Source organism: Pseudochaenichthys georgianus, chromosome 7 (assembly GCF_902827115.2).
Source record: "Pseudochaenichthys georgianus chromosome 7, fPseGeo1.2, whole genome shotgun sequence".
NCBI classification, from domain to species: Eukaryota; Metazoa; Chordata; class Actinopteri; order Perciformes; family Channichthyidae; genus Pseudochaenichthys; species Pseudochaenichthys georgianus.
Window position 1 is genome coordinate 14,625,838 of NC_047509.1, and position 23,578 is coordinate 14,649,415.

Here is a 23,578-nt window from a genome sequence, read left to right on the forward strand (position 1 = left end):
TGCAGCCACATTCAGTATCACAGCTTTCATGAAGATACTCAATGTGTGCATATACTTTAAATAAAAATAAAGCATGCCGATGATACATTATACATTATACAGCAAAATAAAAGATACAGTAAATTAATAAAAATACCTTAGAAATAGGCCTCTGTGTATAACATGTCATTTTATATAAGAACTATCTGGATCAGATAAAAAAAAAAATGTCACTGCCCCAAGGATTATTCAATCTTCTCTGAACAGGACATCGCAACTATCTCGCAACATCTTTACATCGGCCAACAAACGAATCAGGTTCTCATCTCCAGAGGCAGCTGGATCAGCAGGCCAGATTTGTTACACTAAAGCTTTATAAAAACACAGACATGAGACACTCCAACAAAGATCAAATTCCAATACCGTTTTCTTTTTTAAAGTGAGGGATACTTGCTAAAGACAAACCCATGCCTTACATGCTTTTTGATAACGGTAGAGAAAACAGCTACTGCAGAGAGGAATATCAGATGTGGACTGAGAACAAGAAAATCATTCATCACTGAAAATGTAAAAGGCATTTCATCCTCCGTTTTGGGAAAGGATGTAATTCACTTAAGGAAGCATCAGTGATGGTCCACCAATCAACCCATAAGTCATTCTGGTGTAATGCCACATATAGAGACGCAGAGTCACAGAGTGAAATGTGAAAGTGAGGGAATTTTCAACAAATAAATCATAAAATGTGCCTTATGTGCAAACGCAGTGCTAGCCAGAAACATGTGCAGAAACTGAAAACAGCATTTTTGTTAATGTGAGGGTGAGTCATCAAGACGGGAGCAAAAAAAACTAAATGTACATAACTGTGGAGAACAGTGGAGTCTCTCTGGAACCATTCAGAAACGATTAAACTGTGAAGGAAAAACAGAAAGTCGAGTGTCTTCACAAGCATTCCTGGTATTAAAATGTAAGGAGGTTTTAAATTCAGCTAACGATCCTTGGAAACTACCAGGGAGCATTTTGTCTATTTGGAGGTCCTGTCACTTCTGTGGGACGGGCAGTGTGGGAAGAGAATGGAAACAAGGGCAGTCAGCCATGTCGTGTATGAAATTACTCAAATAAACATAAGGGCCTTGGACCTTGAGTCCATTAACACCCTGTGTGTCAGTGCGTGCATGTTTTATAAAGAATTGCGTGTGCATCTTTTATGTGCAACAAAAAGATTGCATAATAAATGGGAACGTGAAGCTCAATCAGAGCAAAATATATAAGAAGAGTGCGTATGTGTGTGTGCAGTGTTTGACTCTCCAGAGGCGTGTGTGTTAACATCCTGGCTCAGTCAGAAGCTATGACTCCTCCTGTTATATAAGCCTGCATGTGGCTTTGCCTCTGGAGAGGAAAGAGGTCGGTGAGGGGGGTGGGGGGGTGGGGGGGGGGGCGGCCCTGAAGCCAGAGCCTCCTCTGAACTGCATCATGGGAACACAGTGACTAAATCCAGCAGAAGTGAACACATGCACTTGTAACTTTGTGAGTGAGGGATGCTTTCAGGCGGTGAGAGTGGCCGTTCTTTGTTGGTGTGTCAGAGAGGTACAGTGTGATAAATGTACCGTGCACAACTGTGTGTGTGTGTGTGTGTGTGTGTGTGTGTGTGTGTGTGTGTGTGTGTGTGTGTGTGTGTGTGGTCCCAGTGCTTCATAAAGCTACCGTCTATCTGTGTGGTCACAGGGCGATGCCGTTGGTCCTGGGCTGCTCGTGAAAGCCGAACAGTGAATGTGAGCGGTCGTTGGAGTCGTCGGGCCGCCCGGGGTCTGCTGCCAGAGGATTCCTGCTAATGACCAGGTCCAGGGCGGCCCTTGCCTCTATAATAAGAGGTACAGTCAGACAGCAGTCCAAGTCCCTGGTCCTGGCTCGGTTCACCTAAAAAAGGCATAGATTGACATTAGGGGAAATTAGCTTTTTGTTATATTGGTGAGAGATTTCATTGTAGTTTTCAGCAGGATGATGACAAGCCGTTTAGAAACAGTTTTACTGCTGTCACACACAGTAAATAATAAATGTATAGAATAGCACAAGATAAACAGAGACAATAAATGGAAGAACAAAGTGTCCTTCTTATAAAAAGGGCTGTGCTACAAACCTATTTATTTTTTAATGGTTATTAGGGATTACAGTTTTGATTTAGAAGATGGAAATATTTGTTAAAGTGTTTCAATTGTTCAATGGAGGATACTTTTTTACTTGCACGTATAAAGTATATGTACAGGGGATGGATATCATTCTGATCCAACATTCACTAACAAGCAAAACAATTTGAATTTAATTTCTTCAAATCCATACCTGAAGAATGCGGTCGAAGGGTTGCAGCCCCGCCTGGTCAGCTGGGCCGTCGGGGCGGATCATGTTGACATAAACTCCTTTCTCCAGAAGCCCGTCGGATACACTGAAGCCAAAGTCATTGCTGTCGGGGTCCTTCCTTAAGGTTACCTGAAACACATGAGGACACAGATTTTACAGTACAGCACATATTCATAAAAACCTTTTTTCTTGGCATTTACACAGGCTTTTATGTCAAAACTGCAGCAATTTAGTATTTGGGGCAGAGATTTGCAAAAGATTATAGCCGATGGCTAGAAATCCTGACTTCTTTTTTTTTACATTAGTAAAAGTCCTTAAACACTGGATCCTCCTGGATTAGTTATAATGGCACACAATAGTGTCATTCACAGAGCTCATGCCTCCTAAAATGCTCATATCGTGTTTCGGGCTTTACATTAAACACTTAAAGGCTACAAGACAAAGCAGAGATAACGCTCAGAATAGGAAACCAGAGTCTCAAGAGACTGAGTTAACCTGAAAATAAATACACAGTAGATGAGAAGGTGAATACCATTCTCCTACCTGTCCATTAAATGTGAAGCTGCAGCCAGGAGACAGTTATCTGAGCTAATCATAAATACTACTGCTTGCCTGGCTGGAGTAGATGCTACTCTTAGCTAGCTAACTGCCAGTTGTTCGACAGATAAAGAGAAATAACACTCTCGTATCTAACGTTTTGCAAGAAAATGAGTAAGCACATTTTCACAAAATGTTAACTTTAAATTGTGGCTGGACAAAAACACGGGTAAAGAACAAAATAAAAGACATGCTAATATGCAAAATAACTCTAGAAGGGCATTTGTCATGAAATTGGGCTTCTACATTTTCCATAATCCCTCTGACAAACAAAAACACTAGAGCATGCTCTGTTCCGGTTACATGCTGAGATGCACAGATGACGGCAAACAATGCTTCTCAGGGAGTACACACCAAGGTCACAGCATGTAATGATGCATAATGAATGTTGTGTGTTTCTGTTGTACACATACTGCAAGTCCTGACTGGCCAGGTATCCACTGGGTCCAGTTAGACAGTACAACAGGCACAGTGAGTCCAATGAAGGAGGCACGCAGGTATAAACGTCATTATGGGCATGTTCCCTCAGGACACTTTTGTTTGCCCCATGTTCATCCTTCAAACTGGGAATGAAGCCGACTGATAAATCAATCATCAGATAATCATGTGTCTTTAGATTATTGTAGTTGTGCATATGGACTATCAAATATGATTTGGGTACAATATGCTGGTACAAGAGAATGGAAAGAAATGGACAATACGGGAGTATTTTTCTTTTTTACTACAGAGTACCTTATTTATACTTATAAGGAACAATTACATTGTTAGCAGTTAAAAATGGAAGGGGCAACTGGGCCAAAAATGTGTATGTTGTTAGTTAAAAAGGAAGAGAGAAGTGGGCAAAATTGGGTACATTAACATTTGTAGGCCAAATACCCCTCACCTGTAATTATTTATGGGGGGTTACGAACATGACCCCTAGAGGTCACTGACTCCCTATTGAGGACCCATGATTTTCAACAGGGAGTCAGTAACTGCTTGCGTTTACTGATAATGAATACTGTTGTTTATTTTCAAATTATGAATTCTACTGTGTAAATCCCTAAAACAACTACCTTGTGCAGTGCCAGCGTGGTAGGGGACACGATATCCGAGGGGTCCCCTCTGCCCCGGGGGGGTAGGTCTCTGCTTCCAGTCAACATGTGCAGGTTGGTTTTGTTGTTAGACTCAAAGTGCATTGCTTCCCTTTTAATGGGACTGATTTCAGAGCGAAACATTGAGTCGTCGTTGGTCTTGGTTTCCTCCAGGTACAGACTGAGAGCACTACCTGTCATGGATGCCTGAAAGAGCACACAATCAAAGAGCATCATGTAATAAAAGGGAACAGAAAAAAAGACATCCACTTGGACAGCACAACATAATCTCATGAAGTATCCACAGAGCCTGATTAGAGGCCAGGGCACTGCACAAAGCCTTCCTGGGTTAGAGAGGCAGCAGGTGCCCGGCCTGTGTTGTCAGATTTAATAACAGATTACACACTCCGGCGATTATTATAATGCTTCATCTGGCATGCGCTTTTAGGGTGACACTGGACTATGAGTACATGAGTGGGACAAAGCAGATGGAGGAGGAAGCAGGAGGGGGGGGGGGGGGGTGGAGATGACAGACGGGCCTACCTCCAGCTCCCTGAGTATCTCCGACTGTCCGCAGGTCTCCAGGTCCTGCAGAGCCTGGGACCAGAAGCTGTCATCCTGGTTCAGGGTGCCATGGCAACGAGGGGGGCTGACGAATCTATGACAACGCAGGAACCAGAACATGAGAGCAGCCCAGCGGGTCTCGAGGCCGGTGTGCCGCAGACAAGAGGCAGCATGGGAAATGCAGTTTTTTGGGCTGCACGCTGGAGAATCCCTTTGAAAACCTCTCAGGACCGCTTTGAGGGTTTTTACTGTTAATTCTCACACGTTTGGAGTCCACTAGATAAGATAAAGCCTTTATAAAAGAGTTCAATTCAACAAAAAATAACATTGCCCCCCCAAAAAAGCAGAAAATGTAAAGCATGTGACACAAAAGTTCAGAAAAAAAAAGGAGGAGTGTGAAGAGACAGATAAGGCTGATGCATCCTTGGAGCGCTTTTTTGTGGAAACGTTTTTGTTGTAGACAAGGGGTGACAGAAAAAAATGCATCTATGTGAAACACCAAAGACTCGTGGGCAGTTAGTAAAGCAGATGAGAGAGAGAATACCTAAGAAAGAAGAGAAAAGACAGTTTTGGAAAAGCACAAAACATGAAAGCATACAACACAAAATGAAGAGAAAATAATTCACAGTGCAGTTTGTTTTTGTCAATGATCCACAGAAGCACTATACACAGAGTGATGGGGAAAAAAGTATAAACCTACTAGTTATATATCTTTTTACTTTTCTATAATCTTTGCTTTTTTGAGAAGTATTAAATAAATCTACCTCTTTAAGCCTCAAACTGTTATTCAGAAGTCTTGATATGAAATAACTCATTAATAACTTATTGAATCCTGAAACATGATGAGGGGAACTGACTGTTAATCTATAACAATGTGTTGTTAAACAACATGCAAGTAATAATGCACGTTTTATGTAAATGCTTGATCTGTAGAGTAACTATGCATGTCGTGTGTGTGTGTGTGTGTGTGTGTGTGTGTGTGTGTGTGTGTGTGTGTGTGTGTGTGTGTGTGTGTGTGTGTGTGTGTGTGTGTGTGTGTAAAAAATACAATATTCAGGTATAGCAAAACATGTTCAAGTACCTAACACAAGTCCAGTTCCAATGCTTATACACAGAATATGATTTGAATAAAGACACCCTTTACTGTGAAACAAAACACGAGAAGCTGCACTGACATGTAACAAGATGTTGACAGGATGTAAACTGCAGACCTGAGCCCTTACCCAGGTATATTATCCCACTCGTCCTCAGTGAACCTCCCACCGTACAGCGCTGAGTGGTGGACCAGGCCTGCAGAGCTGGAGCTGATTTGGCTCCTGAGCTTCGTGCGTCGCCAGTCATTTGGATTGAGCAATAGATCTGAGGCTTTGTGGAGATATGTCCCTGAACAATACACACAAGAAAATAGAATGAGCTTATGGGATACAAGACATAAAAGAGGTACATTAGAGGTAACTAAGCATCCAGTGGACCTTACCTTGGCTACCGTAGCCTGCATCGAACCCTGAGCTATCCCAGGAGCTCATGGCAGAGTCTAAACTGGGCAGAGTGGCAGCGTAGACCTCCGAGTGTTTGCTGGTCTTCTGGGAGTCTGTCAGCTCATCCTCTGTGTCGCTTACAAACCCAGTTTCTCTGTCCAGAGGCCGCCGGCCATCAGACTCTGGGAATGAACAGAGATTCAAATAATCATCAAACAAGGAGGAAGTGCACCTTTTATCAGTTTTAATTAATCATTTCTGTAGCATTTAAGCCTCAAAGAAAGCTAAATCAATGCATTTTATTAAAGGATATCAAAACCCAGCAATTGTCTTTATTTTTCCCCAACTTCTTTTTGTTTTTTACACTTTGTGTCTTTGTTTGTATACGTTTAGTGTTCTTCCTCTTTCTTCCCATTTCTCCTTTTGCTTTCCTGTTAACGATTGTTTAACATTTAGAAAATGTACCAAAGAAGTTTAATGGGAGTGGATAACATACAGCCAGCAGGGATTTTCCTTCAGCAGGAAAATGGCAACCAACATTTACTTTTAACGTAACTTTCTTTTTAGTTAAAAAACAGTTTTCTTATCGTTTAAATTGTGCAACTACATTTGCAAGATCATGTTTTCAAACCCCTTTGAGTAGTAAAAAAGGAAACATTTGAGACCAAAACAACATACTGTCAGCTTGTTTTTTTATCTTGAGGGTGACAGACTCCCCAGCCATCTGCAGGAGGTGGATGGCCTCGCTCAGCGGCTTCCCCTTCAGACTGACCCCGTTGATGGCCAGCACTCGGTCTCCTATATGGATGGCTCCGGTCCTGCAGAGGAGACAGAGATACAAGATAGTACAACACACGGGCTGGGAAACGGTCAGTCTGCCAGCGCGCTGACTGGAACGGAAACAAAGAGGCTTCTTGTTTTAGAAAAAGACGAGACTGACATTGTTTATTGTCTTGTTTAATGTAAAAAATGTTCCCTAAGGGACCTCCTCTGATTTGACTAGCCTCAACCTAAAGCATGTGTCACCATCCTATCAACTCTCTCTTTACCCCCGACCTGTCCTCCTGCCTGTCTCTCACCTCTCTGCCAGGCCTTTCTTGGTGAGGCCTGAAATGACGATGGGGTCAAAGGGCTCCTCTGTCCCAGAGATCGTGATGCCCAGCGGCCCGTTATATCTCTTCAACTCCACTGTGTAGATTATAGAGCCCGACATCTCCAACTCATCTACAGCAAATAGAGGAAACAGTTGATTCCACGCATAAAACTCATGATTAAAACGGACATTAAATACTCCAGGATAGAATACAATATATTTTTCTAAAAGTCTGTGCAAATGGACAAATAACAGAGCATAACCTTTTGAATTGTGATAGAAAACGTATTTAATCCTTAAGTTAAAGAGTACAATTACCAATAGAACAATTTAAAAATGACTATATCTCGTAAACTACTTAATTTAATTGATTCCAGGTTTATGAATATTAGTATTTGTTGGTGTTCTTAATTCTCTTTTATATAATGACTTTGGACTTTTTAATGACAAAACAATTGAATATGTAAACTTGGGCTCTGGGAACCTGGGATAGATATCCGTTACACTTTCCTTAGATCTATGCGAACAATTAGTCCATTATTTTGAGAGGGATAAGTTCTTTGCTTTCTCGCAGCCCTGTTAGTAGGTTCTAGGGGTGAGGCCCCCTCCAAAGGGTCACTAGATTAGTCTGAGGGGTTGTAAAATGATTAATGGGGTTCGGGAAGTTCAAAGTTCAAAAGGGTTAGCTACACACACAAAAAAAAATTCCTCAGTTATTCAAACGAAACAACTGGAGAAGTTAAAAGGGGAAGTCTATCTTGGTTCAACACCTAGGAGCCTAAAGTCATTTAAATGAGACAAAAAGCTAAAATATTATTTTAGAAGCCTATCTTGTCATTTTATATCAAATATTAATCTGAAGGCTAACTAGTAACATTTTAGGATAAATGTAGTGATGTAAGAACTACAATTATTTCCTATAAATGTTGTGGTCTTATAAAGATGCATCAAATGTAAATACTTAATATTTAAATTGTACTTAAGTACAAACGTTTTTGTGTTTGGTTACTTTGCAAAGAATGCATATTTTGCATTTCAAGTGATAAATGTACCAATGTTGTCCTCGTCTTTCTGGATTCGGAGTTTGACCATGTCCTCGGCCTGCTGCAGGACGTGCATGGCGTCCTCCATGGAGCAGTTCTCCAGACGCACGCTGTCGATGGCCAGCAGCCGGTCTCCAGGCTCCAGAGTGCCTGTTCTACCGGACACAGGAGCGAGAAAGATCACAGCTATTAACTAAGACCAGGGAGCTGCTCCTCCTGAGTCCTATTGCGTCTCAGTGGGATCCTTCGGGGGTCACCATAACCTCCCCCTCACCCTGAGCTACACTGAGCCCTTCTGAAATGGAGCTGCTCTGTCTTACTGATCCAGTTTTAAAAGCTCAAACCAAATTAGGTTTGTATTACACAGTGGATTCACAAAACAATGTTATTTTGTAATGGAGTAATCCCACACAAGGCAGGAAAACATAGTTCTACCCTGAACTGTAAAGTGTTGAGAAACAGTGTCACCCTAATGTGTCCTATAGCCAATGACCATTTCTGTACTCATAAAAACTAAATGATATACTATAGCCCTGTGAGAGGAATACAATGTTAAAATGAACAAGCATTTATATACTTCAGCTCAACACTGAAAAATGTATGGCAATGTTATCAAAAAAGATTAACAGACCACTCTACTGAATGGATAAGACGGATTTGTAATTAACATTTGATCAAGTGAATGAAATTGAGCAATTCGCTTTTTCTTCAAATACGTATTATTTTGCATCTAATGCAATTAAGAACACATTTTGTACAGATGACCATTTACGAAAACAGGAGGCGCACGCTTGTGTTTTGTGTCGATGCAGCAATTTTATGTTGTGTTATATAATCTCAATAGGCTTTATTTTACTGTGTAAATGAACATACTATGGAAAGGAGTTCAGCAGTCATATTATTATGGCTCTGTGATGATAGGACATACCTGTGTGCTATGCTTCCTTTTCGGATGTCGGAGATGATGAGGGGCTTTCCAGGTTTTTTACTTGCTGGTGAAAAAGAAGAACAATCGAAGTGTTTTTATTATAAAGTTTTATGATTAACCACTTGGAATAACTCAACTTCATTTTCTCTTTGTTGCACTAATCATACTCGGCCTCCTGTTTATTCAGGGCACATTGAGTGAAGATGAATGATGGTACAGTCTGGTATTGTTCAGAGTTAATGAGGTATGAGCCCTCATGGTCTTTCAAGCCCGAGTTTTATGGATCACAGAACACTGATTCAAAGGCATGCAGCTCTGTGAGGTATGTTTAAGCGACACTGCCCTCTGCTGTTCATCTAGATCAGGGGTGTCCAAACTTTTTCCACCGAGGGCCACACACAGAAAAGTATAGGAAGGGCTGGGCCATTCACTAGAGGTATATTGCCTCATAAGTTCAGTTATAAGTTAGCAAAATCAATCAAATGTAGGTAAATGATGCTTGTGAGTGCTGGCAGCTCATCCCTTAAAACAGAAGCCTCAGATTGATTATAATAAGGAGAAATAGGAAGGGTGTATTTCAAGCTTGTTATGTAAATAAGTCATTGGGCTTTTTTATTATCAACTAAGATATGTTAGAAAATGCTTCCAACTTTAATTGACAGAATTTATTTGAAAAGTGGTTTTATTAAACACATGAATACTACTGTGTAATATATTTTTATATTTATATTTAAGAAGTGCAATATAAGAGATATTCCCTTATACTTTTTGAATTTGCTGAGTGCCAATTCAAAATGGTCCGTGGGACCGCATTTGGCCCCCGGGCCGTAGTTTGGACACCCATGGTCTAGATCCTAACAAACTCACCACTGATGGTGATGCCCAGCTCCACTCCTCTCCTCTTGGGTAGTTTAACGTGGAAGGTGCCGCTACTGGGAACCACTGACTCTAATTTGGTTTTAAAGGGAAGATAAATGTAAGTATGAAGGCACAAATTGAGTCAGAGATCTCACATTATAAGAATGTATCTTCACAATATGATACCTGCGACATCAAACTCAATCTCCACTGTGACCTTATTGGCCAGAGCAGAGTCTCTGAGCAGCTGATGGGCTTCCTCCAAAGTGCCATCTTCAGTCGGGATCCCGTTAATGGACAGCAGCCGGTCACCAACCTGCAGCAGCCCGCACCTCCACACAGAAACAAAACATAGAAAGGATTAATGTGGAAATAAAGACTGTTTTGACCACGACTGTTCATAATAAGAATACTACGGAGCCCCCTAGGGGACATGGAGAAGAAAAAAAAAATGTGAAAAAAAATTGGGGGGGGGAAATGTTGCGAGAACAGAGTATTTTTTTTTCTTCTTCTCCATGTCCCCTAGGGGGCTCCGTAGAAAACAGATATGTATTAATGTTAGGAATAAATGTGATTAGGTGCAAATGGATGATAAAAAAAATGCCTTGTTATTAAAAAAAGGATCACATTTCAACTAGGGCTGCAACTTATGATTATTACAATTACTGATTAATACTGTCAATTTCTCTCCAATCAGAAAGGTGATAAATTACTATGGACACTATATAAATTATAACTATCAATTCACAAAATCCAGTGTAGCCAGTTAATTAGTTAAACATGGCTTAAGCTAATGCAGTCCACTACATACTTACTAAAATAAATCCTACTTTAATGAAGGTGACATTTATTAAAAAATGTTTTATTGTTTGTGGTGTTAATTGATAGAGTTCACAGCACCTATTCAACCGGTGACATTATACAGAAATGTGTTCAACCCTGATATAAATGTGACAGAAAAAGATGGCATAAAGAAACTTTAGTTTCATAAAGCTGGCATCACAAAACAAATAATAATAATAAAACATAAATAAAACAAAAGTTTTTCTCAATAAAAAAACGTAAAGTTTCTCAGACGGATGAATGTCTTTATTAAAAAATGTTTGGCTTAAATGAGCGCATCCCAGCTTCTTGTTTTGTCCAACAAACAATTCAGAATGAAAATATTGTTACATAACATATGGTAATTTGTTGCTTCATAGATGACCAGGATGCTTACATTTCAAGCGTTTAATCTACTACTCGTAACAACACTCGTTTCAAACCAGGCTTTACATTTCCTGCTTTCAAGGAAAGAAAATCCTGAGCGTTACAGCCTGTGTGACATGAGGTGTGAATGTTTAAAATGCCATCATTAAATTGGTATGGCCTCAAGGCTTGACATAAACACAGACCTCACTTGAACTTGTAAAACCCCATCGAAGCGAGCTCATACAGAAAAAATAAAATCTCACATTATCACACATTTACATCAGACCCTTAATTGCAAGGACGAACACCGAAGCACTGTCAACCGATATTAATTCACCAAGCCCCACTGCTTGTTAAACTTGTGTGGAGGCTGAGACTCCGACATCACGGTCGGATGCTGCACTTGAGTCACTCCTGTCTAACTGCTGCTGGACTCATCGTGTTACAAGACCCAGGGGACCCCGCACTACACGGCATCATTATGTTGCAGGACAAGGACAGATACAACACATCGGCCTGATCGGGGCAGGGTGCTAATTGCTACAACATGCAATCTCAATCAATACAAGACTACATACCAATACGGGGGATTATCCCCACTAAACAATGCCTCTTGTATAATGTGATACATCTACTATGGGGGACCCCTGCTCCTGGGAGTTTGTCAGACACACAATAGGTCAATATTACTGGCTATTATAATTTGCTGAGGACATCTGTTGACTGCAACTTTTGGATAAAAGGAAAATAAACCATTAACATACTGAGTGTTGACAAGCACCAATGTTTCCTGGCCCTTAAAACAAAGTAATATCTACTGAAGACCTGTTGTTACCGGTAGTATCCTATATAATAATAGTATAATTGTCTGCCAGTGGTGAACAGTTCACCCAAAGGCTAGTTTTTTTTTCCATGCTTACAATCATTTTAAAGACTGGAAAAACAAGCATATTTGCTACAAAGCTCACCAACTCTAGTGGAAATGTTAACACTGCCATTATATTTCAAACTCTGGAGTTATTAAACATAATTAAATAGACTTCCGACTTCAGGTAGGTCTGCTTTTGTACTGAAATGTCTTAATTGACTCCTCATCTCCTTTCACTGTTTTTTTGTTACTAGGCCAGATCTGTTGCTCTTCTGCATGACTACGCACTCACTTCTTATTTCAAAAACATCTTCAACACATTCTCTTGATGCCATACAGTACTATTTAAATTATTAAACAAACAAGTAAATATTTGTTATTGTAATATTGTAATCTTCCTTGGTGTTTTGAACTAAATAAATAATATCCTTTTCTTTCTTTAAGATATAAAAAGAAAATGGACGAATTAAAAGTTTCCAACATAAGTTATCGTGAGGGAAACATAGCTGTAATAACCAAAGTTCCTTAAGTCAGTATGTATCCCCTGGGTCAAATTAGCTTCAAAATTCTCAAAATTAAATGACAATCAAATAACTATTGAGAAATCTCAGTCTAAACCAACTGACAGATCTGAATTGCGTCAATAAAGCCACACTGCTAGTGTTGCCCAGTAAAGAGTAAATTAAATTCTGATGAAAATGAGCATAACTTTTCATAGCAGATAATATCCACACATGTTATTAACAAATGTTTTGATGCATCTGTTGGACAGGACCCAACATTTGGGAAACACAGCATTAGACAAAATCAGATATTAATGCTTCAGCTCCGATACTCATTGCGACACAAGGTTAAAATGTGTTCTTTTCTCCCATGGGGCTGAATGATTAGCAGTGGAGCCATCTAGATCCAAGGTGACTCTATATCACGTGTCAAACTCAAGGCCCGGGGGCCAAATCAGGCCCGTGGTGGATTTAATTTCGGCCTGCAGGATAATTTCTAATTACTTTTTCCCTCATTTTCCCCATGAGGGATTAATAAAAGTTCATCTTACTATTAGATCTGGCCCGCCGGTATATTGCACGCACACCTTCACTCCATCCTGAGGATTTCCTCAGCTCAGAGCCTGACCCCAAACATTGATGAACTTGCACCCAAGATGAGACACCAAGTATCTGGCTTGAATTAGCATCACAGAGCCGCAAACTGAGTTTCAATGGATGTTCCCTTCTGCACTTTCTTTCTTGAGACAACAGGTCATGTTTGGTTTTTTTCTTTGAGGGAAATAGTTTTTTTTAAGCTGTTGTTGGCCTGTGGAAAAATGTAATCATAAGAAATGACTCTGGAAAAGCTGCAGATAGAGCCATAAGAAATGAATGCAACTGATTATTTAATGTTGTTTTTATAGGCAATCATTTAAGCTTTGTTAGTTCCAGGTTATGTCCAATAAGTTTTGCAATAAACATTGAACCAATCCGGCCCTCGACTAGTACCGATTTTTTTATTTTGGCCCACTGTGTATTTGAGTTTGACACCCCTGCTCTATATGATATTTGTTTACTCGTTAGGTGTCTCTGTGTGTTACCTCTCAGCTGGGCTGTCGGGCTCAATAAAGCGGATGACTGGGGGAGCAGACAGCGTTTCTGTGGCGAAGACACCTCCCTGCAGCTGGATCCCAAAACCTGTGAGCGGATCCCCCCTCAGGATGACCTCGCTTGTTTCCACATGAAAGACCTGCCCCCCTGGCCCGACAGAACTGGAGGCCAGAGATACTGAGAAACAGCGGGGGAGGGAGGGGACACATCAGAGAGAGATATTAGTGGAGAAGTGGCAGATAAATGGAACAAGAGAGGGATTGTGGGAGACAAAAACTGTGGAGTATAAAGAGAAGAGACATGCGACCACAGAGATGGCGTGGGAATGGGGAGGGAATGAGTCGCTGTCAGAGTTTACGTCAGTCATGTTTACGTCACAAGATCAGTCAAATCTGTTCACACACTGAGGCGGCAAAACAGAGGAAAGGTGTTTTAACTGCGCTGGAAAACATGTTTAAAAGGGTGGTACCTAAATAAGGAATACAGAAACAATTATTCTCATCTTATCCTCTTGATTAATGTTAGTTTAAATAATAGTGGTATACATTTGTTGTATTGTTTGTCTGTCATATAGGGTTGATATCTTGTACCAGAATTGTTTTAATTAATTACAATACTAACGATTATTTATTTTTTTTAAATGGTGGAAAAAAATTGAAATAACATTTCTTTAAATGAACCCTTCCTAATGATAATTTCAAAATAAAACAGATGTCTGAAAAGTAATGTCCAATCCTGAAGAACATCACAAACAAACCTCTCACCTTATTTTTCATTTGGAGGTAGAAATCGAATCAACATACACTCAGTTGTCAGTTTATTATTAGGAACATCTAGATAAAAGTAATGCAGTCCCTTACACACTCATGTTATAAATACACTGAGGTGTTTCTGTTCTTCAGACTAACTTCATTTAAATAAATGGGGTTGACAAAATAATAAATCTGGTTAATGTGGTTTAACTCACCCATTAAGGTGGTTATAAAAAAAGAAAAAAAAGGAAACAAGGGTCGGCATGCGGCTTATCATACGTGAGCTTTTGTGGTCCTTCTTCCTGTTCCTCCTCCGGCCCGTGGAGTTTCGGGGGCTGCTGGGGGGGATGGGGCAGGGCAGCGTGTTGCTCCCCTGGCTGCTGAAGCCTGAGGTGGCTGTGGAGGAAGGAGAGAAGCCAAAGTAGACATAGCACTACACGTATCAAAGGGCTGATTAAACTAAATCACCATGGCAATTGTATTCATGTCCACAGCAGCAGCAAACGCTTGTGGGAACATACAACAAAGGAGATAACTCTAGTAACAGTGTTCGAGTAAAGCTCTTGGAAAAGATTTAACAAATGCTCTGAAGAAAAAAAGTCTCCTGCTATGGTGTCTTGCCAGCAGCAGTGCTGTCACAAGTGATAACTTACATTTGCAGTGGTCCTGCTGGTTGAGTGGGTGGCTTGGGCTGCTCCATGTCTTCCCGTGGCTGGCATGTGGGGGATGGCAGTAGTTGCTGCTTTGGTCCCAGTGATGATTGTTGCTCTTCTGCACTTTTACTGCGGCAAAACGGAAAGGCAAACACATCCATTAAGTAAACCAGATCCACTCCTCTTCTGTACACTTTTCTAAATCCTAACCATGAAATTACACTTTTCATTCCCATGTCTAAATATGTACCACATCACACAGAGCCTGGGGGGGTAATTCAGAGCAGAGTAATTGATATTTAATGTTCTCGTCATGGCACACTAGATTATATCCTGCGGTTTAATGTATTTTGATGAGCATTTGAGTATCAGCTAGACACACAGAGCTGAATGAGAAGTGGTGGATTCAAAAAAAGTAAATCTTACTTTTACTAGAAAGCTTCCAAAAAGCTAAGTGCAGACTAGAGATCATTTTCAGGATTTAATTCTTCTTCTTCTTCTTCTTCTTCTTCTTCTTCTTCTTTACAGGATTTAATTCAAAAGAGCCTGAATGTTTAAAAAGATGTTGAGTAAGTTAACCACGGTGCTGTGATCACCAGGAAGTGGTACTGGCTGTTTGGAGGCATGTGTCTCAACCTTGATTGGACACAGCTGAAAGCTTGATTGCTGATGATGTGTCTGTTCTGCACCTGATTTGACAGACAGCTACACTCATTTTCATTTAATTCTGTTTCATTCATATGTGTTTCTTTTAAGTAGCAACCGTGTTGACTTCTTCTGCTTTGAATAAAATGGAGAGCGCAGATTGTAAATTCTGAAAGGCGTCTTATCCCTCATGTCAAAGCTTGTATAACACAGTCAAACTGTATGGAAAGCATTCAACTGGGAAACAAATAACCTCAATAATTAACTTTCCTTACAGATCCATGCAGCTAAAATCGTCACAGAGCTTTACATGTGACAGTAATCTGTGCTGCTTCATTTGCAGGGGTCTAATCTCCAACAACTTGCTCATATGGATGGAGGATTTGCTTGAAACATGGATGACTGCAGTCGTGCCTGGGACGCTTGTCATATTCAGGGAACCTGGTTAAACCCAACTGCATGTAATCAGAATACAAGAAGGAGAACCAGTTTCTATCGGACTCCATCAAACCTGTGAAGCTTTGGCTCTGACGGCTTATGTTAAGCTCACCTAGGGGAAGCTCTCAAAAAAATTGTGTTTTCGATCAGCGCTGCTGGAAAGAAGCGTTAACACCTAATCTCTCGGTGGCCATATCAGTCTTATTAAATCCCCAGAGGAGATTAGACAAATTGCATCTTATAATCATGCCTTACCCTGGGGGGAAGAAGCCGTGAAAATATGGTTTTATCATAACGTCATGGCATCTTATTCAAGAAATTAGTCATGATCTAATAGAAATTTCAGAAGACAAGACGCATGCCTTGCATTTCAGTGAGATTTGATGCACTACACTTTGAATTAAGAGATATTAATAGTAAACAGGAGCAAACACAAATGTTTACACTGAGCAGTCTTGAAAATTGTGAACTGAATAAAGAACAAAAAAAGATATGGAAGAGAGGGTTCAGTGACAACCAGAGGAGATTAAACTACATCTTGCTTCTTTGCCATGGTGTGTGATTCCTTCCATGCTCACATGTTAAGGATCCCTGCAGCTGCTGACCCAGAAATAAGTCTTCAGAACATGATCTCTGACAGAGAACGTGTGTGTGTGTGTGTTTGAGTATATAAAGGCCTGTCGGTACCAACAGAGGGTGTACCCAAAGGCAAATGGACTGTGGCCAGCAACACACACACACACACACACACACACACACACACACACACACACACACACACACACACACACACACACACACACACACACACACACACACACACACACACACACACACACACACACACACACACACACACACACACACACACACACACACACACACACACAGACTCACAGTACATGTGAGAAGGCAGCTGGGAGGCAGCTAGGCTCTCACAGCTGCAGGTAGAATAGCTGAGAGTAGAGCCGTCACATATGGTGAGGACGACACACTGAAGCCAGCCTGTGTGCTGTGTGTTCTCCACGATGTACACACTGAACTACATCACAGGCTTTAGAGCTGAAACAATGAGTCATTCCATCCACTGTGAAGCCTTACCATTGCATTGCCCTGCTCATTTGCTTGCTTTTGTGTCACCTCCAGGACATACCTGTGTCTTGCGGTCTGACAGGAAGTCTGCTCTGACTGGCGGGGAGGATCTCCAGTTTAACGACATCAGTGGTGCTGGCGAGCAGCTGCGTGGCCTCCATCAGAGAGCAGTGCTCCGTGCCGGTCCCGTCTATAGACAGAAGGATGTCACCTGCGTGCAGCGCTCCACATCTGAGAGAGAGACAGCAGGGCAGAGTGGGTCAGGGAAGCTCTTGTTTATTGGGAAGTGTCTGTGTAGCAGTGTACTGGGAGAGGTTGGTTTCACCTTTCCACCACGCTGCCTGCCTTTATCTTATCTATAATAATAACTTGTTTGCTCCTGTATATTGTTGTAGTGAGGCTGATCCCAAGGCTGGAAGAGGGACCTTTCACTATCTCCACCAGCAGAGGGCCCGAGGCTCGCTGCACTGCCTCTGAAACAGATAACACACACAGATATGAGAGAGGCCAAACAGATATGCAATGGTGGAATGTAACAAAGTCCTTTTGCTCAAATAATTTAATTAAGTACAATTGTTCATACTTGTGAGTTACTTGAGTATTCCCAAATATTGTGTTATACTTCTACCCCATTCAATCAGGAGAGAAATATTTTGTTAATATAATACTTATCTACAGACGTATACAATATATCGTAAATTGCTTCGCATTGACAAATCATACCATTAAAATTCCCTTAGGTGTATATATTTTGTGATACAAATATAATAAGATTATATTGTATAATATTGTAACACTTTTAAAAGAGCCATTCATAATGAGTAGTGTTATTTTTGCTAGTTTAAGTATTTATTTTCTGAAAAAGGGATTCACACATTTTCAAACATAAGTGTTTAAAATAAATAAAATATTTTTATTTATCAGGTATTTATCTTTTCATAACGCTTCTGAATGCCAATATGTACTTTTTTTTACTGTACTTTAATTTTAATATGTTTTCTTTTACATTATTGATATATACATTGTCTTCACGGTATAGATGGGGTTTACAAGAGGGGTGACCATAGACAGTGATAAAGCTTTGAACAATCTCTAACTGGTGTTTGAATAACGAGTTACTGGATTATTGTAAGTAAGTCTCATGAGAATTACAAACATGTTGTTGGCCTCTGTGCTCCAAGACAGTCATTTCACTGCCTTGACTTAAACAATTATAAAGGGAAATGTATTTTTTGTTTCAGTGAGAGGTTTCTGCAGAACAAATTAAGTGTTGTGCTTCAGTATAACATGCTAGAATAATTGCACTCAATGATTTGCAAATTCCAACATTGTTACAAGGAACCATTTTAATCAATTGGGATAAACTGTAAACAGCTTAACCTGAACAAATCCACATTTTCCAGATCTCACTTCTAAAAGTATTTATGAACCTTTTACTGGTTTATTCTGGAGGCAGGAAGTCTGGATCCTAAACTCCCAAAAACGGGGAGATAATGTGTGTCGAATGTCGTTGGTGACCTGCCCTACTTTGCATAGAGAAGAGTTTGTGATCTTATGGAGAATTAGTCACCGTGACCAAAGGGAGGGTATCATCTGTAGTGAGTCTTCAGTGGTTTATTTTACTAAATGTTGACCCAATGGTGAGGATACTTCTTAACTCAAAATAGAATATAAAGACGCAATCAGACTGATCTGTGTTGGTGGGCATTCCTTTAGACAACATTTGATTCTAATGAGTCGAAATGACACAATATGTACCGGTTACTCTACTGGCAATATCCAAATTCACCTAATTTACTTTAAAATATTAAAATGTAGGCGTGTCGAGAGGACAGACAGTACACTTTTATAAAAACAATGACGATTATCCATCTCCCCTTTTCTGTTAAGTGTGCTCTTGGGCCAGTGTGACTCCCCTGGTGGCGTCTCCAGCACCGACACTTTCCTCTACGTAGCCAAACGGCCACATTATTTACCCTCAGGGCAACGCTGCCCTACCATGCCCCCAACATATTCCCTGTGTGTGTGTGCTCACCCATGACAGAGACGTCATACTCAATCAGGAACAGAGCTTCCTGGCCGCTCTGCATCAGCATGGTCAAAGAGTCAGCGTGCTTTTCCCTGTTTAAAGACATCCCGTCTACGCTCACTACTCGGTCTCCTGCCTTCAAAGTGCCTTCTCTGGAGAAGAAAGAAAGAAAATAAAAATTAATAGCACACGGGCGACTAGAACAAGATGCTCAAAGAAGCGTTCAAGCACCAGTCACAGTAAATCATTAAACAGTTCCACATGAGTGTTCCCTCCCAGGTGAGATGAAGGATAAACGAGATAAACGGACGTCAGGTCTTTGATGTTGAATCATGTTTGCTCCAGTGTTTTGGTTTACTCTTGGTTTGTATAAGGATAAGTGCGATGCTGCACCAGCCTCAGGATGAGATGTGCCCTTTCTGCTTTGAAGATACTCTATATGTGTCACCGCCACAATTTCATGCACCGGCCTCAGCGTAGACTGATGCATGCAACAATACAATTCCATATGGGTATGAGGTAAATATAATATAATATTTTATTGTGGACAAAGATAATGCAATTAGTAAAACACATATCCATGAGTCTATACATCTAAATCCGTATGGAAACATGCATGCATGCACACACACATACAATCATTTGAATAGACTCAGTCATGCATGGTCAACAGAAATATAATGCATAGAAGCCACAGAAAAAGTGTGTACACACACACACTAGCTTATATATGTCTGTCTTTACCTGTCAGCGGGACCTCCAGGCCTGACGTATGTAACCAACAGAGGTCTTGACCTGCGCCAGTCCTCGTGGAAGCCTCCTAAAAATAAAAAAAATACAACCAAAATAAGTCATAGCAGTAAGATCATTATTTTATTCAAGGATTTACATACAAGAATCACGTCCACTAACCTCTCATGACAAACCCAAAGCTGTTCCCCTCCTTGTGTAAACACACCTCTATGGTTTTGGTTGAGACGCCTGATGGGTTCTGGACTAAGGAAAGAACAGATTCAAAAAATGATGACCACAATCCTCAAAGGATGCACATAAAATAAATGTAGAAAGCTTTCACAGCAGCTTGATGATAATGATAATGTTGAGTGTTGTAAGTGCTGAATCATGAGATTTAACAAATATGGATTGTGGAAATATGTTTCATTAATCTTAGTGGGGAAATTAATTCTATGTATTTGACCCATGCTAATGATTTAAGAGCAGTGAGCAGCCACGGAGCAGCGCCGGGGGACCAACTCTGTTTCCGAGGCAGTGAAAGCCAATAAGTATTGATCTGATGATTTGCAGGTCAGAAGATGTCTACACGTCGAGGTTAAATCGGGGCTGAATTAGATTTTCAGTTTTTAGACGTCTAGGTTATACCGCTCTGCTTCACAAATATGTAAATGTACTAAAAGAAACTGTGGTATGTAACCTGAATGTTTTAACCACATTTAGCTCAGTTTTAACCATGCATTAAGAAATGAGAAGCCAGAGTTTTTTATTGTCTACAGCCTTAACTAAAAAGCTTATTTATTCACCCATTTCCTACTTCTACTTTGCATTTGAAAATACAAAGCATTAGTTTTTGTGCATGTAAATGGTCTGCATAGGCTAAAATCCCAAAGCTCCCAGAGTTTCTCTCCCACACACCTGAAACACCTAGACTGGACTCCATGGTTTACTTCCGCAACATAGTGACATCGCTATGTAACACTTGCGTTTCTATTGGCTAGCGCTCCAACACATTGTAGGTGATAGGCTAAGTGGCGGGACAATCATAAGAGAACCAGCCGGCTAACCAATCAGAGCAGACTGAGCTCTGGTTTCAAACAGAGGGTGAAAAGAAGTGCTGCAGCAACGGTAGTATGAGGAACATTAAAGCACCTATTAAACCTTAAAGCATGTAAACATGTTAAAGTAGAGGCACACAATACATTTATGAAAATGCTCCTCATATGGCCCCTTTAAAGCATGTATTAGACTTTCAGGCAGAATGTTACTCCAGCAGAACTTCACCTACCAAATGGAGGCAGCTCGTACTCCACCTCCAGCACGACTCGTTCCCCGATGTTCTTCAGCAGGCTGATGATCTCATCGTGACGAAGCTTTGACAGGTTGATGCCGTTCACTGACTTGATGTAGTCTCCAACATTCAGCTGGTCACTCCTGTAGATAAATCATAAACAGACATTCAAAATCAAGGATGGATTACCAACCGAGCAAAGCAGGAGAGTTCCCCAGATCCCTAAAAAGCTTGAGATTGACTATCAATTTGAAGTTCCCTGATTTATAAATCAAATCAAGTTTTCATTTATAGTGCTAAATATTACAAATATGCTGCTTTTTTGTATACATTTGTGTATACATTATGCAGACTGATTTACAGAGCCAGCTGTAGAGCCAGCTGTGTTGAGCGTCTGGCTGAAAGCGTTTCCTGTTCAAACAGTCAGGGCCGTTTCAAGCTTTTTGGGGGCCCTATGCAAGATGCTGTTTGGGGGCCCTAGTTTTTACAGTTTTTTAACTACAATGGGGGGATTCCGAAGCCTTTAAGATGATCTGTGGAGATGTTACACTTTAATAGGAAAACAGGCTAATTTCACAAAAACCAAGTAATTGAAAATTACAAAAAATGATATTAAAAAGTTAAACAATAAGGCTCCTCAATGTCAATAAATGCAAGAGATGCAGCATTTTCTCAACAATGTTTAATTTACATGTTTCATCTTCCTCAGACGTCACTAATTGGCTGACAGCCCAACGATGATTTGGACTTTATTACCCCAAAAACACAAGCCACAGCTTTGCTATCATTGCAGTTTAGTCGTGTTTATATCCTACATTGGATTTTTAAGCATATAATGCTTCACCGAACACAGGAGGGGGCTTGGCTGTCTACAAATAAAGACGGTTCGTTTTAATTCTCCCCAAATATATTGAGGCTGAACCTGAACTTTGAATTCTCTGCTCCCATCATAATCTTGGCGATCTTGTTAAAATTGTGAATGCAGAATTAGAAATACTATGTAATTGGTTTGCAGTTAATAAATTATCCCTTAATGTGGCCAAAACAAATTACATGTTATTCAATACAAAGTCTGAGAGTAGAAATGACTGCATTATACGGATTTGCAATACCGAGATAGAAAAAGTTGGTGCATGTATATTTTTAGGACTGCTTGTTGACGAAAAACTAAATTGGAAGCACCATATAAATTATGTACAGACTAAACTGTCAAAAACAATAGGTATTTTGTATTATACTAAGAACATTCTTGAAGAAGAAATACTCTTTATAACAGTCTATTTCTCCCTTACCTTTACTACTGCTCCAAAATATGGGGAAACACGTACTCAACAAATCTACAAAAAATAATAACATCCCAAAAAAAAGTATTACGAATAGTCTGTGGAGTTGGTAAATATGAACACACAACTCTCATATTTAAAAAAATCAATCTATTAAAATGTTTTGACATAGTACAGCTTTTCCATAAGAAAATGCCTAATAACATTCAAAAGCAGTTCCAAACCACAGCGTGAACATTATGCATATATTATTATATGCATATATTATTATTATTATTAATTTGCCAAGTACATGTATATATTTATATATAGTATTTTCATTTCCAAAAAAAGATAGTTGAAACTGCTATTGACATGTGCAGAAAATGACCCTATATCTAGTTTTCGTATATATGCATTTATTATTCTCCTGTTTTCTTTATTTCTTTGTACTCCTTCATTTCTATACGTTTTTGACGCAATAATGCCGCTGTTGTATTAGGATGATGCACAGGAGGGCTACTTTCCATAAGATATGCTTCAGCCCTCCCGCTTCTACTAATTTTGTTCATCTTTGTGTGTATGAATTATACTTTTTTTGTTTTTTGGATGAATAAAAAAAAAAAAAATTTACTTTCAGCTTGGGGGCCCCCTAGTGGCCGCGGGGGCCCTATGCATCTGCATAGTCCGCCTATAGGAAGAAACGGCCCTGCAAACAGTGATACAGATGATTGTACAAGCCGTCTCACATATGACAATCTGAGTCAACACGCTGCTCATTGGAGGGCTAATTAATTAAATGCATGTTCTGCCCTGCTAGCTCCTCTCACCTTTGAGCTACTGAGGATCACCAGTGACAGCATACAGAGAGAAGGAGAGAGATACAGAGGGACAGAGAGAAAGAGAGGCAGACAGAGACACAGACACAAAAAGAGAGACATCACGACCAGCAGGGCAGACTGACAGCCTGCCATCCGGTCCGCTCTCATCACTCTCCCTGTCTGTCTGCCCGCGTGTCTCTCTCCACGCAGTAAATTAGCCAGCACTTCCACACAAGCATGAACA

At 40.3% G+C, this 23,578-nt stretch overlaps 1 protein-coding gene across 3 annotated transcripts in view; it reads right to left on the reverse strand.

Annotated features, from left to right (window-relative positions):
- Positions 1-1,625: 1,625 nt before the first annotated feature.
- The window catches only part of grip2a (glutamate receptor interacting protein 2a), a 29,624-nt gene continuing 7,671 nt past the window's right edge, over positions 1,626-23,578 (reverse strand). For all 3 annotated transcript variants that reach the window (XM_034086542.1, XM_034086544.1, XM_034086543.1), the window contains exons 4-24: positions 21,249-21,394; positions 20,141-20,224; positions 19,973-20,048; positions 19,235-19,380; positions 17,525-17,672; positions 17,261-17,430; positions 15,025-15,153; positions 14,651-14,767; positions 13,610-13,796; positions 10,152-10,297; positions 9,975-10,055; positions 9,108-9,171; positions 8,189-8,334; positions 7,123-7,267; positions 6,722-6,861; positions 6,043-6,225; positions 5,789-5,948; positions 4,545-4,659; positions 3,984-4,208; positions 2,314-2,460; positions 1,626-1,893 (exon numbers count right to left, since the gene is read on the reverse strand). In XM_034086542.1, the coding sequence (XP_033942433.1) occupies positions 1,696-1,893; positions 2,314-2,460; positions 3,984-4,208; positions 4,545-4,659; positions 5,789-5,948; positions 6,043-6,225; positions 6,722-6,861; positions 7,123-7,267; positions 8,189-8,334; positions 9,108-9,171; positions 9,975-10,055; positions 10,152-10,297; positions 13,610-13,796; positions 14,651-14,767; positions 15,025-15,153; positions 17,261-17,430; positions 17,525-17,672; positions 19,235-19,380; positions 19,973-20,048; positions 20,141-20,224; positions 21,249-21,394 (2,953 nt within the window). In that variant the 3' untranslated portion in view covers positions 1,626-1,695. The remainder of the gene's footprint in view (positions 1,894-2,313; positions 2,461-3,983; positions 4,209-4,544; positions 4,660-5,788; positions 5,949-6,042; positions 6,226-6,721; positions 6,862-7,122; positions 7,268-8,188; positions 8,335-9,107; positions 9,172-9,974; positions 10,056-10,151; positions 10,298-13,609; positions 13,797-14,650; positions 14,768-15,024; positions 15,154-17,260; positions 17,431-17,524; positions 17,673-19,234; positions 19,381-19,972; positions 20,049-20,140; positions 20,225-21,248; positions 21,395-23,578) is intronic.